Here is a 16,702-nt window from a genome sequence, read left to right as displayed (position 1 = left end):
GGTCGATGGTACCCTTCTCTAAGTTGTTCAGGATTATATTTACTTAGGCCATACTATCCAACTAGGCCGCAACAACTTTGAGAAGGAGGCCGATAGGAGAATTCGGTGGGGCTGGGCGGCATTTGGCAGGCTTCGTCGAGTCTTCACTTCGAAGATTCCGCAATGCTTGAAGACAAAAATCTTCGAGCAATACGTCCTGCCTGTGTTAACATTACCGAGCCGAGACATGGACACTGACGAAGGGACTGGTCCACAAATATAAAGTCCCTCAACGTGCAATGGAACTGGCCATGCTTGGGGTTTCCCTCAAAGATAGGATTAGAAACGAGACTACCGCGAGAGAACGAAAGTAACCGATATAGCCCACAGAATTAGCAAGTTGAAGTGGCAGTGGGCTGGTCATCTGTGGCGCAGGACCGGTGGCTGTTGGAGCAGACGCATCCTGGAGAAGAGATCGCGTCTTGGCAAACACAGTGTGTGACGTCCTCTGGCCCGTTGGACCGACGATCTACCTAAGATTGCCAGTGTAAGCTGGATGAGGATTGCGGAAAACCGGGATGTCTAGCGCGAACTTGGGGAGGCCTATGTCCAGCAGTGCATTGCAATAGGCTGAACTGACTGACAAATATTTGGTTTATTATTGCAGTCAGAGTCAGAAGAACTTTGATTTTCAAACATAAAATTTCTTCTGTTGACAGGCTTATTAAACAACGTATTAAAATCTACAGTGCATCGTCGTCACTCAGGTCGACGTCACTTAGATCTGTGTATTATACTGGAGAAATATTGTAACTGGCCACACTATTGTAATTTCGTCGCTCTCTCAGCTGAATTTGCTCATATTTTGCTCAGTATTTTGTGGTTAATTGGTGTAAGACGTCTTTTCTTCACAATCCGTTGTAAAGTTTTGTGGCGCAGGGTTTTGGGTAGGCATTGAACTATTGGAGCTTGAAAAACTGGATGAAGATGAGCTAGAAGAGCTTGACGATGATGAGCTAGATGAATCGGAACTAGATTAAGATGATCTTGAAGACGAACCAGAGGACTGTAAATGGCTAGTATTATTTAGGTGGCATTTTTCTCGTCAACTCATAAGTGACAGTAAAATATTGAGTCGGTGTCATCATTTTTGTCAGCTCTGCAGTTACATTTTTGGCCTCTGGAGATATATGTATTTTGTTGATTTTCCTCTTCAACCTGCATAACTTCTTTAGTCTAATATAACAATAATTGATAACACTGTAGTATATTTTAAGGATGAATAATAATCATAATTATTTAATGTCAAAATAGCAGCATTGTTGAATGACAATGATCTATTCAGTCGTATTGCCATAAAAGAGTAACAATCATCCATCCATACGTCATCCTCATAAACTTTCACATTTATTACAGTAATCAGATGAAAAAAAATTATAACTTATTACACTATTATTATATTACTTAAAAAGCCGACCAGTGGCGGGATAACCATCCAACTGCTGGCTTTGAAATACACAGGCCGAAGACGGGCAGCAGCGTCTTCGGAGCGACAAAGCCAGCCCTGCGGTCACCAACCCGCCTGCCCAGCGTGGTGACTATGGGCAAAACACATAAGTTCACGCTATTTTTGGCGAAAGCTTATGGAGGCCTATGTCCAGCAGTGGACTGTATAGGTTGTAATGATACACTATTATGTTTATCTTATAACTTTTACGCTCGATACGCTGAAACTTAACAAAAATTGTGAGCTCTAAGACGACTCCGTTTTCAAAACCTATACAAATAAGCACAACAGTTACAAGTTATTCTTAACTTTTACACGAAAAGGGAATTAATGTTGAAAGTTTTTACTTATCTTTCGTCATTCTAAATAATAAAAAGAAGTAAACAAAAGTGACTTTTATAAATAGCCTTATTTATTACAATAAAGTGATACTTAACCAATTACTCCAACAACTAAGGCATATATTTCAATATAAAACTGAAGTGTTAGGCGTTAACTTTGTAAAATTTGTCAGTTTTTAAAACAAAACCGAAGTAAATCCAAATGTTACACATCATTATCAAATGTGTTTTCTGAGAGAATGAAGTATAACAAAAATCATCTTTTTATTTTAAATCCCTTTTAATCTAATATCGAATTATTTGATATTACTCAAAACGGCAGCACTTTAATCTCCGATCACTGCCGGTGCATCTCTGAATCACGCCACTTTATAAGAACTGACTTGTCAGTTCCAGTTCATAGAAAAGAGAGCAACAGTCGCGTATCTCTCTGTATCTTATAGTTAAAACGCCGGAGTCGAAGTCTACCTATTCTTTACGCGACGAAGACGGGTTTTCTTGTAAAATCTCCAAATCCTCAAATTTTGAGTTACATCTTTGTTTTATTAAAGGTGCGATATATATATATATATATATATATATATATATATATATATATAAAACTTTTATCATGGATGTCTAGGCCTGTTTTTCCTTGCTATTCAATGTGCTTTTAAAAGTCTTGTCATTCACTAATTCTTCAATATGAGCTCCTATGAAAATTCCTTCTTTTAACTTGGCATCTGCCATTTTTGTAAACTTTTTTTTTAAATATTGAAAAGCTTGACCTTCGCGATTCAGTGCTTTTACGAAGTTTTTCATCAATTCTAATTTTATATGCAAAGGTGGTATAATAATATTTTCCTTTTGCACTAAAGGTGGATAAAAAACATTTTCAGTTCCTGGTGTAAAAGCTTTTCGTAACGGCCACACTTTTTTATGTAATGGTTTTCCCTGTCGCGACTGTCCCAAAGACACAAGAAATAGCAATACTTTGTGTAACCCTGTTGCATGCCTAAAATGATTGCAATCACTTTAAAGCCTGCACATATTTTCCAAAAATATCTTTCATATTTTATCATTTGTTGATGGCAGATGTTTAATATTTTCATAGGTTTCTTCTAAAGATACAGCATAACCGACAGGAATAGAAGGATACGTGTTACCGTTGTGCAATAATACAGCTTTTAAACTGGTTTTAGACGAGTCTATGAATAATCTCCAAGCATTTGGTTCATGCTCCATTCCGAAAGCTTCGAACAGCGCATCAATATCGTTGCAGTAAACAAGATGATTCTTATCGTCCATACTAAAAAAAGCTACAAGATTATCGTGTCGGAAAACAGTAATTTTTGTTCCCTTTGCTAGGACATTTCATTGCTGGAGACGTGAACCAAGAAGTTCAGCTTGTGATTTTGATAAACTTAGGTCTCGTACTAAATCATTTAATTCTGGTTGAGTAATTAGATGGGGTTGCAGTACCTGGCTGTGAGGACTAAAATCAGGATCCGTAAGATCGTCTTCTTCAGTGCTAAGCTGTTCAATTTCTTCAGAAGAATCCATTGGTGGCGCCGGAACGGAGTGATTTTCATCATGCGGGCGAGGTCTTTGAGCAGATGGCGTTTCAATATAACTATGTTTTCTCTTTTTGCCCGTATTAAGCCCTTCTGTCTTATTTATGCAAAAATAACAATCTTCAATGTGATCCTTTTGTTCTTTCCACAGCAAAAGTGTTGCGAAAGGCAAACATGATCGGCGGCCGGATAGCCAATCTCGCAAGTACTCAACTTGAGCATATTACATGCGGAACCCAGGGCTTGTCTTGATTTTTCACTGGTATTCCGAAATAAAGTTCGTAAGCACGACAGATTCTGGGACTGAAGCTTTCGCTCGTATTTTTTGTAGTGAATTTACCACACACGTAACAAAAATTGTTAGGATCGCTTTCACAGGAACGAGGCATATCAAAAATATAAATTTACAAAGTTTTAGTTCAAACTTCACAATAAAAACTAAAAACAAAATTTGTTTGATACACTTAAGACGTTGCTGTATGTTACAATGCGATTACTACGCCATACACTAATTGTATTTTCACGGTGTTTGATAGCGAACGCCAGCGCAATCTTAACGTTCTTTATGATGTATTAAATCTAGTAAAGTAAAGCCGTGTTATAATAACGAACAAGTCGAAACTTGCAAGAGTGCAGCGAACGCAATACAAGTTTAAACTTGCATAGCTCGATAACTCGAGCTAAGACACTTGTATTATTATAATGGATGATTAGTATTTACCAAGTACTGCCTATTTTTGTATTTCATCATTCATGGGCAAAACCATTGTTAACCAGTGTTATTTTACCAGTTGGTAATCGATTTAGATTTCATACTGGTTGGAATAAGAACTTATGGTTAACAATTCAGCTTCTCGCTCTTTAAGCTTTTGAATATAAAGCGTTTGCCTTAGACTCGGTATCAATCAAAGCCAACCCACTTTGATAGTAGCTTAAAATGTCTTGCAAAGAAGTCTTGTAGAGCGAGGTACCAACACTTCCAGCATAGCGATGTAGAATCGTTCTTACTATCAACGAATAGTGCTTTAAAGAAATAATCCTCGCAGTTCATAGCGTAGCTGACTCGACGTGTGATCGAATAGTCGCTGAGAGATTCAAACTCCTATCATAATCAAACTATCTTCTAATCTCGTCACTACCAAAAATACAGACACAATGAAAACAATATCTGCATCACTTATATCCTGTACCTGCATTCCAACAAAGGTTGCAAGCTTTTTAACATGGCATTTTCTTCGTTTAACACAACTTGAATAAGCGTTCCGGCTTGCAATACCTCCGAAAACGGTATTATCTTGTGCTCTCAACAGTTTTTCATCAACACAGCTGTATCTTTTAGGTTGTCAACAAAGATACAAATAAAACCTAGTGGAAACTTGCAAGAAGTAGTCAAATCCTGCAGCACTTAGTAACCAAAGCGAAAAAGAAGAAACTCCAAAGAAATTCCGACAGAATTGGAAAAATTAGTGATAAAATTCTGAAATCATATTTAAATGAGTTGGACAGTCTTTATGTTGCATAAAAATTCCTAGTTTTACCTGACTTCCTGAATTATTATCTTCGACGTGTGTTAAAACATCATCTGCATCACTTCTTCTAGTTTCTGTTCTCTTTACTCTTTGTACTTCTTTTAGCAGCAAATCAGATGCTTTCGAAATACTGTGAAATATATTTCATCTATAGTCCACCCATTGTTCATATTACTAAACAGGGTAAAAGATTAAAATTTCCTTATAAGTTCCTCCGTAATTATTGTGTGTTGTTAGTTTTTAGTTTCTCGAAAGCTTGTTTTTATTTACGTTGGTAACGTAGCTGTGCCCATTAATGCGACAAAGCTGTTTAGCGGGACATGTCCGGATCGCAGCCTGAAGGCAGTTACAATTTCTGTTCTGATCATATGGCGAAATTCCGGTGAAATTGGAAAATAAAAATTAAAAATAAAATTCTGAAATCATATTTAAATGAGTTGGACAGTCTTTATGTTGAATAAGGTTTCCTTGTTTTACCTGACTTCCTGAATTATTGTCTTCGATGTTTGTTAAAACATCATCTGCATCACTTCTTCTAATTCCTCTTCTCTTTGTTCTTTGTACTTCTTTTAGCAGCAAATCAGGTGCTTTCGAAATACAGTAAATATATTTCATTTTTATTCCACTCTCATTCTTTTTTACTATTTAACAAGGTTCACCTTTTTGGCTTCTTCTTTAAATTACAACTTAGGCAATCAACTGTGTTGGTGTTTCTCGCAGAGCTGATGAAAGCAGCAAAAAAACCAAAGTTAAGGAGAGAAAGAAAGTAATGTCGGAGTGCATAAAAAATGTTCATCTAAATTATCTCGTATGTTGTTAGTATTGTTGCATATCTTATGGCTGAACTCTGGCTTTGGCTTTTTGATCGATTTGCTTATATTCAACTAATTCACTTAATAAGTAGTTAATTCTCAGTCTGAAGACTTCTTAGGTTGTCGCCACTCACAAGACCTGATTATCAAACTGTCGCAGATAAATCCCGACTCCAATCTCATACCTTCTAATCACGTGACTACCAGCAATACGATCAGTCAAAACAATATCTGATTGACAGCGATTGCAGCTTCGATTCATGATCCAGGGCCAAGCTCAGAGGTAATTTCCGAAGCTGGCTCGCAATCAATTTACCGAACATTTCGAATTCATTCTCGTTCCCGTTCTCCGAATGCTGACTCAAATCCTGCGCTGTTTCCGACTGGTCGCTACGGTCGTCGAAATTACTCTTTTTTTGTTTCGCCGGCGCGGGATAAATCGTTGCGAGTGATGTAGTTAGCGGCGTTGCTATACCGACAGGGGGATTAAGAAATGGAGCGGACGTCGAGGTCAGCAGGATCCCGAACGGGGACGAAGTTTGATTGAGCCCGAAGGGCGTACTCGGGCGAGGGGATGGCGTGTTCAAAACGTACGGAGTCGACGATCTAGTTGAACTACGACGTTTTCGAGGACATTTCTTTTCGGGTGATTTTCGTTCGCTCAGATCCTGAACGGCGTCGCTGTCGTCGCTCATCGGTATTTCGAGTAGGCTGTTGTCCACCTGAAACAAAGAAAGTTCGCTACAAAGTTAGAATGTTAGAGCGCATGTCTAAGCTACGTAAATAAAGGCACTCACGGAGCTCGGAGTGACGATCGCCCGCAGAAACCTGTCTGCGTGCTCGAACCACGTGACGCTCGGCCGGTACGCATGCGCGCCCGCTTTTCTAGCCGCGCGAATTTTCTTTAACTCGACGCTGTACGACGATCGTATATTCTTTATCTTATTTTTCAGTTCCTTAACCGTTATATCCACTAGATTCACCGTCTTTATTATCTCGACGTATCCCTGCTCGCGTACTTTCTTGTTCTTGTAGTTTTCCGACACAGGATTCCAGAGGTACCCGCGCTTCTCGTACTCGATTATCATCTGGATGGTGAGATCCTCGCTCCACTTGGGATTGGCTAGTATCGCGATCATGTCGTCTATATCATTTGTAAATATTTTGTTACATTTATAGCGATAATAATTCGCGTGTTTACGAGCAGAGCTACTAGGAGCACAGAAGGGTGCGGGCGTGTCGCATGCGCGCAGCATACTAAAAGCACGTCGATGGGCCGACACCCTGCGCGGGGGGACTATTTCGGGAGTAGCCGATACGCAGCCGCGTGCTTTCAAGCGTGCTATTTCCTCTCCGCAGCGCGACGCGGCCAAGCCGGAGTGAAATGGAAGATTTGTGACCGGCGACCGGCGACCGGAGAGCGAACGGACACATTCGCACATTGATACTTATTCGAACGTCTTTAGAAAGTTTATACTATAAGCGGACTGAATTTTAACACCTACTGAGTTAGCTCTGAGCGAAGTCTAAACGCTTAGCAGATATTATAGGTACATGGGCGCAATTTCTGTACGACACAAAATAAATATGCGGTATATTCTATAGGTAGATTAATCGCAATAATTATCTATAATGGAAGTTAATGTCTGTTACTATAAAGAAACTTATTATAATTAAAAATAAGTTATTATAACGCTGATGCGCGTCCAAAATACTTTATGACTTTTCTGCCCTATTATAAACTCGATTTCTCTGTTGGCTGTAAAGATTTCGATGTAACTTTCACTGCAGAGAGCCAATGCAAAAAGAAGTAACTTGACTTGAGTTAGACTCTCATTATAATAAGACAAATTTTATTTTAGACAAATAATTATATTCAACCTACCTGTAAAAAAAAATTCAAAAGGATAAGTTACGGGTAACAGCTTAAACCTACGTAAAAAGATAAAAATCTGATAGATCATATAATTAATATTAGCTGATATAAAATTAAATTAAATTGTTACTTTTCATATTTTGAATTAAGTATCTCACTAGGGACACGCACTGAGCGGGATGGGAGAGTGAGATCGAAAAAAGCATAACAAGACTTTTTCTCGACACTTGTTCCTACACGGTTATTTTATAACCGTTTTGGAAACGAAATATTTTACTTTGGAATCATCTATAGTACCTATAAAAATGGATAAATCAATTGAAATGTTGACTAAAAAAAAGTTTCAATTTTAATATTTATTTTTACTCGATCGACTTGGAAAGTAGTAAGGCACTGATCATTCATTCATTATCTTATATGAATGATACACGTCCGTGCGCGTTTCGGTTGATAAAAGTATACCTATAGGCGCGAGCTAGCGAGTACTTACGTAGATAGACTCGTTTGTCCTTCATATTTTACACGGGCTTGGGACCGTCAGAAATACCTATTTTATTTAAACTTCTTTTCGATTATTAACCATGATTGTTCTTTTCACAACAAATCAATTTATAAACGGACTGTAGGTATACATTTCAGGCGTATTTAAAAAATCGGAGCTATCTACAGAATAATTAACTTACATAACTATTAACAGTTTATTTACACTATTTACACTTCTCTGTATCGAAGCAACTGCTCAAAATGGAGTCCGAGAATATACAAACGTACACGTTTAATTAATACAATTGTCTTTTAATTTTCTTAATGTGTCTTTATCACTTTTCACTTTATCAAAGGGTCCACTATCGCAATGCGTAAATCATCACAGCTTTCATATTGACGTGTATAACTTTTTATTTCCGACCACAAGAAAAACTTCAGGGGCGTTAAGTCCGGACTTCCAGGTGGCCAAGACACAGGCCCTCCTCGACCTATCCACTTATCACTAAACTCATTGTCCAGGTACGCACGCACTACACTCGCGGGACAGCCGTCGTCTTGGTAGTACATACATCTCGAGTAAGCTAACGGCACATCGTCTACTAACTCAGATATTACTCTCCTTAACCTTCAATAAAAATAGGCCCTATTAATTGGTCGTTAATAATACCGGCCTACACGTTCACACTGAAACGAACCTGGTGATGGTTTTCTCGTATCAAGTGGGGGTTAATTGGAGCCCAGTAATGCTCATTGTGCACATTGTATAGTCCCACTCGAGTAAACAGTGACTTGTCCGTCCAGAGTATGTTGTCGTTTGTGTTATTTAACAACCACTGGCAAAATGCGATTCTTGCCGATGCGTTGTTTATTACGTGAGCCTTACGAAAATGATACGGGTGTAATCCTTGTGTACGTAATATCTTCCATACGAAGTTTTGGCTAACATCGAATTCTCTTGCTGCCATCCTTGTCCTCCGCCGGGGATCGCGCTCGAAGTACTCAAGAACATCTTCAAACTCCGGCGAATAATAATTTAAACGTCCTTGACCTTGTTTACGCATGTACCGCTATGGTATTACTGACCGACTGAAAGCCAGGGACGCGGGACGCCGACGATTACAGGTGAGCCGTCATTGGTCGACTCCGGCGCAACTCGGTAGCTTTGTTTTTATTGGCTAATACGATTTTGTGACTCGATATTAAAACGTATAGTATTTCTATTTTTAGAATGTACCTACCGTGTAGCGCTACTACTGGTTCTCACTTTTTGTCTGTAAACGATATGAATATCGACTTTGATAAAAAAAAATTACATATATTATTAAATTAACGTTATATATAGCTTCTGTTATTGATAAATAATTCAAATTTTTCGTTTCCGAAACGCTTTCAAAATCACCCGGTATATGTTTTTTTTTATTTATTTATTTATTTATTCCGTGAACAGCTTTGCACTTTTCATATAATTATACTGGTGGATGCTGATTTCTCAATTCAAAAACTAGGAACCATTGAACGTTATTTGGTTGAATACCCATCGACGTACAATAATACACCGGTCAATCGCAGTTATTTCTTTTAATAGGTCACGTTTGTATCGGTCTTCGATGTTTTCAGTGTCGTATCAGCTGTTTTCTCCTTAATTAAATTTTTTTCACTAACAATTTCCGTACTATCATAATAATTAATGCTGCAATTTTTGATGCTTAGATTTAAGATAACATTGTGAAGATATCGAAACAGAATGAAATTACAAGAATATACTTACTTGTTTATTAGTGCTTCTAGTGCAATCCCTTTGTCACTTGTATAATTACATTTAGTATAACTTTTTATAAATATAACTGTATATAATTCACTATATACAACACCTAATTGAACTCTTCAGGCTTTATCTCCACTTCACAAATCAGTTAACTTGCCTTCTCCGGTTAGCTTATTACCAACTTCAATAAAATACGAGGTTCTTAATTCAACTGCAGTTATAGATGAGTTCAAAAACGGAACGGTCATAAATTCGAAAAGTACAATTTGTTGATAAGCAAATACTCTCTTGGTATACGTCAAAGTTCCTCGGAGGGGACTTGTCACTGCCGAGCGTCATCACTGCGAAGCAGAATGACGTGCGGGTAAGATTGGAGGCCGCCGATGAGGCCTCCCTCCGCAGATGATGAACGGGGGTGCGTAGGAGGCGCTACTTAATGCGCCTCCAGTGACGCCTCTGTGCCCGTGTCGGGCCGGGATGGGAACCCAGTTCTGCTAGACATGCCGTCGTCGGGATTGTTCAGGGGTGAGCCGGACAGTCCCCATGGAGGAGGAGTCTGGCCTTTTCGCCGAGGCCAGCCTGTCGCTGGACTCCCCCAAGTGCTGAAGCTGACTTACGGTCTAGGAATGCCTACTCAGGCGTCCTGGACATCACCCGTAAATGGGTCCCCTGCGATATCAAAAAAAATGGTTTACGTGAAAACGTGATGTAAAGAGTAAATAAAAACAAATGATACTGCAAGAACCTCCAGCAGCACTAAATTATCGAAGATCATTCCTCCAGCAGCATTAAATTATCGAAGTCATTACGAAGCATGTAATGGCTTGTGGCGAAAATCTGTATTTGTGGAATGTGCCGTTAATTGATACTGTGGTAAATTTAAACGTTATCAGAGCCACGTCGCAACTCGTATAGTTTCGACTTTATCCCATAATCATACAACAATTCTCCTATCAGACGCCGTGGCTATTTTCATCTCATCACTTGATAAACGGTTGCGAGCTAACTATGTAATGAGAACTGACGGCAGCGGTGAAACTAAACGTGTTTCTTGCAGTTGTTCGGAACACGCTCTCGAATCTTCAGGTATGACGTTCATGTGTGTCAGTAATGTGTTTGCTACAATTAAAGACGATGGTGTGTGTGACGTCACAAAACATTATCGACATGATTTAGTACGGAGGTCGACTGTAGAGTACTTTTTGATGTCATAGACAAACGCTTTCAGACTTTCTACACATCGCCTGCAAATGGAATAAAACATTATCTGCGTCACTGACTTCGATGACAATGTTTTTAATTATGCTAGTCGCCTGTTACCTATAACACAAGCATTGAGTTGCTTACTTTAGGAACAGACGACCGTGTGTGTATTGTGTAGATATTTATTTATTTAAATGAACAGGGTTGGAGTTTGAATTTGTAAACCTGCATCAGACAGCTGGCCTTCACTGATATTGTGGCGATAGAGACGTTTCGAAGAAAAGAAGAAAATTATGTTCGGAGGTTGTGTTTTAGTATAAGTCACATAAATATTCTCAATCATTTCTGCATACTCTCTAATTGAGACAAACAACATCTGAACCACTCTCATCTGTCTTTTCTCCCTATTTCTATTGTAACCCTCAATGTTACGTCAACATCCTGTAACCTAACAAAAACTCTGGTGTAGTGGTGCGTATAGGAGTGCCTCAACAGCAGCAGTCGCGGGTTTCATTCCCATTCGTAATTGATATATGCACAGTAAAAAAAGCGTAAAAACGAAAAACATTCTGAGACATTCTTAACTAGAAAATTTCTGGGTGAGAGTGAGTGGAGGTGAGATGAACACTTACCTTGTAGCAGTCCCATCTGTAAGCGCTGGGTTGCAGCGAGGAGACCAGCAACATCAGCGTTTTGAAAATAAATTGCAGTGGGTGTCATCAAGAAAGTCAACAATGGCAGCGTTACTAACGACCACACTCCAAGGGGTGATAGAAAGGTCCCTGGAGAGGCAAAACTAGTACTCAGTATAGTGTACGTGGCAGTATAGGTCTGTGTAGGTACTCCTAATCATTTCCATCTCCTATACATTTTATACATTACGTTATTTTCTTTTCGAATATAGTTATAAACGTACGGCAACGGTAACAACATTGAATGATTGTTGGGCACTATGGGAAAGATGATTGCACACTACTCGCGAATGTTCCTCTACTAATCTAACCGTCGATGCTTTGGTCGATTATGGATGAAAAGTTTCCGCAAGACTACCATACATATATACACAAACATTGTGATGCGGAACGTTCCATATACCTCACAACAATACGTAATACAGCTTTGAGGCGCTATCACGGCCTCGGGATCAATAACGAAAAAATTGTTCGGCGACGTGCACGAAACTTTGAAAATTTACGAAAAATTTCGGCGAAACTGGACAATAATAATTCAAAATGAAAATTAAGAAATCATATTAAAATAGTCAGTCAAGTCGGTCAGTCTTTATGTTGAATAAGGTTTTCTTTTCTAAAACAATATCTGCATCACTCGGCTTCACTAGTGTGTCTTGCTTACATACGTCAAACAAAAGGTTCATCATTACAGCCTATACAGTCCACTGTTGGACATAGGCCTCCACAAGTTTACGCCAAAAATATCGTGAACTCATGTGTTTTGCCCATAGTCACCACGCTGGGCAGGCGGGTTGGTGACCGCAGTACTGGCTTTGTCGCACCGAAGACGCTGCTGCCCGTCTTTGGCCTGTGTATTTCAAAGCCAGCAGTTGGATGGTTATCCCGCCATCGGTCGGCTTATTAAGTTACAAGATGGTTGTGGAACCTTGTTATCCCTTAGAAAAACAAAAAAAGGTTGCAAGCTTTTTTCATGGCATTTTCTTCGTTTAACACAACTTGAATAAGCGTTCAAGGTTGAAATTTCAGTACCTCCAAAGACGGTATTCTCTTGTGCTCTCTGCAATAGTTTTTCATCAACACAGTTGTTTCTTTTATGTTGTATAAAAGATACAAATAAAACCTAGGGGAAACTTGGAAGAATGAGTCAAATCCCGCAGCACGTAGTAAACAAAGCACAAAAGAAGAAACTCCAAAGAAACTCCGGTGAAATTGGAAAATAAAAATTAGAAATAAAATTCTGAAATCATATTTAAATAAGTTGGACAGTCTTTATGTTGCATAAGGTTTCCTTGTTTTACCTGACTTCCTGAATTATTATCTTCGACGTGTGTTAAAACACCATCTGCATCATTTCTTTTACTTTCTTTTAGTTCTTTGTACTACTTTTAGCCGCAAAGCAGATAGACGCTTTCGAAATACTGTGAAATATATTTCATTTATATTCCACCCTCATTCAAATATACCGATCAAATATCCTCATTCAAATATACCGTTGGTTCACAAAGTTTTTTTTATATACGACCTTTAATGCATGCCTCGTTTTGACCAGTCAACACCTGGGTGTTATACAGACTCTATTATTTACTTTTCTTTATGAAAGCTCCTTACGGGTATTTTTTTATTTTATTTGGGATTTCATTTTTATCGATGATTCCAGCAATGCTTACAAGTCGAAAGCCTACTGACATTGTAGTCATTTTGTCTGTAGAACATTTGTTAATGTCGAAGACAAACACTTTCAAACTTTCTACACATCGCCTGCAAATGGAATAAAACATTATCTGCGTCACTTTTTTATCGTTTTGTATGGATCTTGACTTTGTAAACCTGCATGAGACAGCTGGCCGTCACTGAGCCTAATTATGTTCGGAGGTTGTGTTTTAGTAATGTAAGGTCCTGACTCGTGTCTTATGGGGATCCGCTGCGAGTAACTTAGTCGCATCTTACAGCACCTGGTACTTGACTACTTGTACGGCACTATTCTATTCTGCCGCTTGCCTACGGCTGTTGCTATTCTAGTCTGCCGGAAACCACATGGCATAAATTATTATTATCTCATTATTATTTTTTTCACAACAATTTATTAGTTTTGTATTTGAACATGCTTGGCTAAACTCGTGTTACAACGATATAAGATTCAATAAGTAGCTACTCTTATGTTTTGTGATTAAACTATGCTTAGCAACAATAAATAATTACACTAATAAAACTACAAATACTTACTAAACGAAGCTTTAAGCTAAGTTTGTCAGCACAGAACTGTCAGAGTGTGTGAGGAATTTAGCGATAGGTGTGGATACTTACTGTCACATTTCATAAATAATTTTTGTTCTGTAAACATTATAATGAAACTTGAAGACTAACTTCTATAACTAGGCACATAAAACTCTTATACGGACTCGTAATATTAAAATGTAGTAAGGGGAAGGAAGTTACACAAAAAGTCTGTATAATCCGCACAATCTCAGACTAAAGTACATTGTGTGTGAGATCAATGTCACAAGATGAAACTGCCATTTCATTGTTTGCCTTATTCAACTTCACTTTCGTACACATTCGTTCACTTTTGTATATTTGTAACATAGACATTACCCTTTTTTATCGTTTTCAATGCTGATGAACTTTGGTAGCCATTTAACTTTTTCTCTTCAGAAAATTGTACCTACTTTTAACTTTAAAGATAATATTAATACGTATTTATATGACAATATTAATATATATTTATTAATTCTTAATAAATACGTTCTAAACACTCCCTGCATCACTGTATATTCACAAATCCAATATTACAATTATTTAATAAGTTCAAAGTATGAAAAAATTAAAAAAAAAATTCAGTGTCAGAGCGCTTTACTAGGCAGTCACAGGACTGTCGATTTGTAGTTCTACCGATAAATCGCATGTGCTATAATACGTATGTTTAATAAAAATTCATGGGCATTTTGAGCCCGTGGATGCTAATTTTAAATAATAATAATATTGTATAGTATTACAAACACATCAGTACCTTTGATAACCTGTTCAATATCCTCGATTAATCCTTGGTGGATTATCGCCAAAATAATCTATAAAATAAAAGTATAGACACTATTTACATACACAGTCTGCATCACTATGTCCCTCTTAGCATACCTTTAGTATGAAACAAAATACATTTTATTCCATATCTCGTCTGACACATCATTTCGTGCAGCAAAATCGCGACCAATCAAACGCTCAAATTAGAATACTCTAAGTCGGATTTCATATCATCTGCATCACCAATCTATTGCCCTATCAAATTTTTTATCAATAACTCACCTGTGTCACTTAGTTTTTGATTTTAACAATTTGATTTTTTGAAATCGAGAAGAAAATTTAGGTCTGCATTCGCATTACGATAAATGCGTTGGTTGTTTCATTACAATTATATAGTAACCATTCTATTTCAATCAGTGCGATAAGTTAATCTACAAAGTAATTGTCTCATTGATGCAAATTATAATATTTAAATAACAACGAATAGACATCGCGATAGTGATCCCTATTGTAATTTGCACGACAGGCTCGGACTGTGTCCGTCAGTCAGTCAGTTCAGTCTATCGCAGTCCACTGCTGGACATGGATGCAAGATGTAATATTTTAATTACGAAGAGTAGACATCCCGAGAGCGATCCTCTATGTAACCATTCAGGTAACTGTGATTGCAATACAATTATTCTATAAATGAAGTGAAAGTAAAATATACTTCCCAAATTGTTATTTTTGTAGTATGAAAACGTCATCTGCATCACTTTTTTACTTTCCTTGGGTTCTTCTTCACTTCGAAATAAAAAGGTCGCTTATACTTTTACTTAAATTTTTCTCAATGACATACGACTCAACACTTTTACGGCGACTGTAATTTTGCAGCTCCTGGTGTGTCGGCGACGTCGCAGACGCCGTCCGTGGTCACAGTCTCCACTGTTTCTCAGCTCAAGTGGTTATTCTTAGCTTGGAGTTTCAGTTGACGTTCTGTCTTGTTCGAACACGACATCCTCTTATTCATTAATATTTTATAATTATATTGAATAACGTTTACCAATCCGCAACTTAATTTGCGGCCACTGCTACAATCAATCTCGTTTTACTCCTCGTCTGCGAGTCCTTCGTCTCGCCCCGCCACGAATTCACACAATTCTCATACTACCAACCCTGGTGTAACAATCTATAGATAAATATTTATAGAAGGCGTTTTAAGAATTAAGTAAGAGTTGGACCTAAGCGAACATGACTTTCAATAAACCTCGAGGATTAAGAGAAGGAATAAAAACACAATCTGCAACACTTATGACATTGTGTGCATTTTGATATCCAATACGTCACAAAGCATTGTGCACAAATTTTCTACATTTTATACAACGCAGCAAGCGTTCTTAGCTCTGCGCTTACTGACACAGTCAGTTGTTCCACAAAAGATTTGATAGCTACAGCTACTCATCTCAAAGTGTGAGCAAAGGCTAATTATAGATTTCGAAAACATTTTCGATATCCTTTAGTACGGGGGTCGGCTGTGCATCATTCGTCGATGTCTAAGACAAACACTTGCTGACTTTCTCCAAATAGAATAAAACATTATCTGCATCACTTTAGTATGTTTATCTTTTGCCTCGTAAGCTTGCATTAGGTCTAATGGCTGGCGTTCACCGGTAAAGGGGTGATAGTAACCTTTCGAAGAAAAGGAGCAAATTGTGAGTGGAGTTTGTGTTTTAGTATAATTTAATAAGTGACAAAAAGACTCAATACATATTTCATATTTTTTAGATTTTTTTTTAATCCCATGCCATTCTCTCATTAATGTTTTCGTAGATGTGTCAATAAGCATTACTATATAAAGTTCGCTTAGTAGTTTCTTTCAATTTTGGTATAGGCAGTTGTTGAAACGGACATTCCTATGAATGAATTACTTTTGTCTGAGCCTGCATTTAGGAAGTATTAATT

General features: G+C 37.9%; 1 protein-coding gene across 1 annotated transcript; it reads right to left on the bottom strand.

Moving 5' to 3' along the window:
• Nucleotides 1-2,445: 2,445 nt before the first annotated feature.
• On the bottom strand, nucleotides 2,446-6,977 carry LOC123666922. The gene is made up of 6 exons (XM_045600939.1): nucleotides 6,519-6,977; nucleotides 5,962-6,443; nucleotides 4,919-5,039; nucleotides 4,571-4,656; nucleotides 2,938-3,115; nucleotides 2,446-2,769 (listed from the first exon to the last, which is right to left on the bottom strand). Exons 1-6 carry the CDS (start codon nucleotides 6,975-6,977, stop codon nucleotides 2,446-2,448), a joined length of 1,650 nt encoding a protein of 549 aa, XP_045456895.1.
• Between the last annotated feature and the right edge of the window lie 9,725 nt (nucleotides 6,978-16,702).

The sequence above is a fragment of the Melitaea cinxia genome, chromosome 27 (genome assembly GCF_905220565.1).
Source record: "Melitaea cinxia chromosome 27, ilMelCinx1.1, whole genome shotgun sequence".
Classification (NCBI taxonomy): domain Eukaryota; kingdom Metazoa; phylum Arthropoda; class Insecta; order Lepidoptera; family Nymphalidae; genus Melitaea; species Melitaea cinxia.
This window is presented reverse-complemented; position numbering and strand designations above follow the sequence as displayed.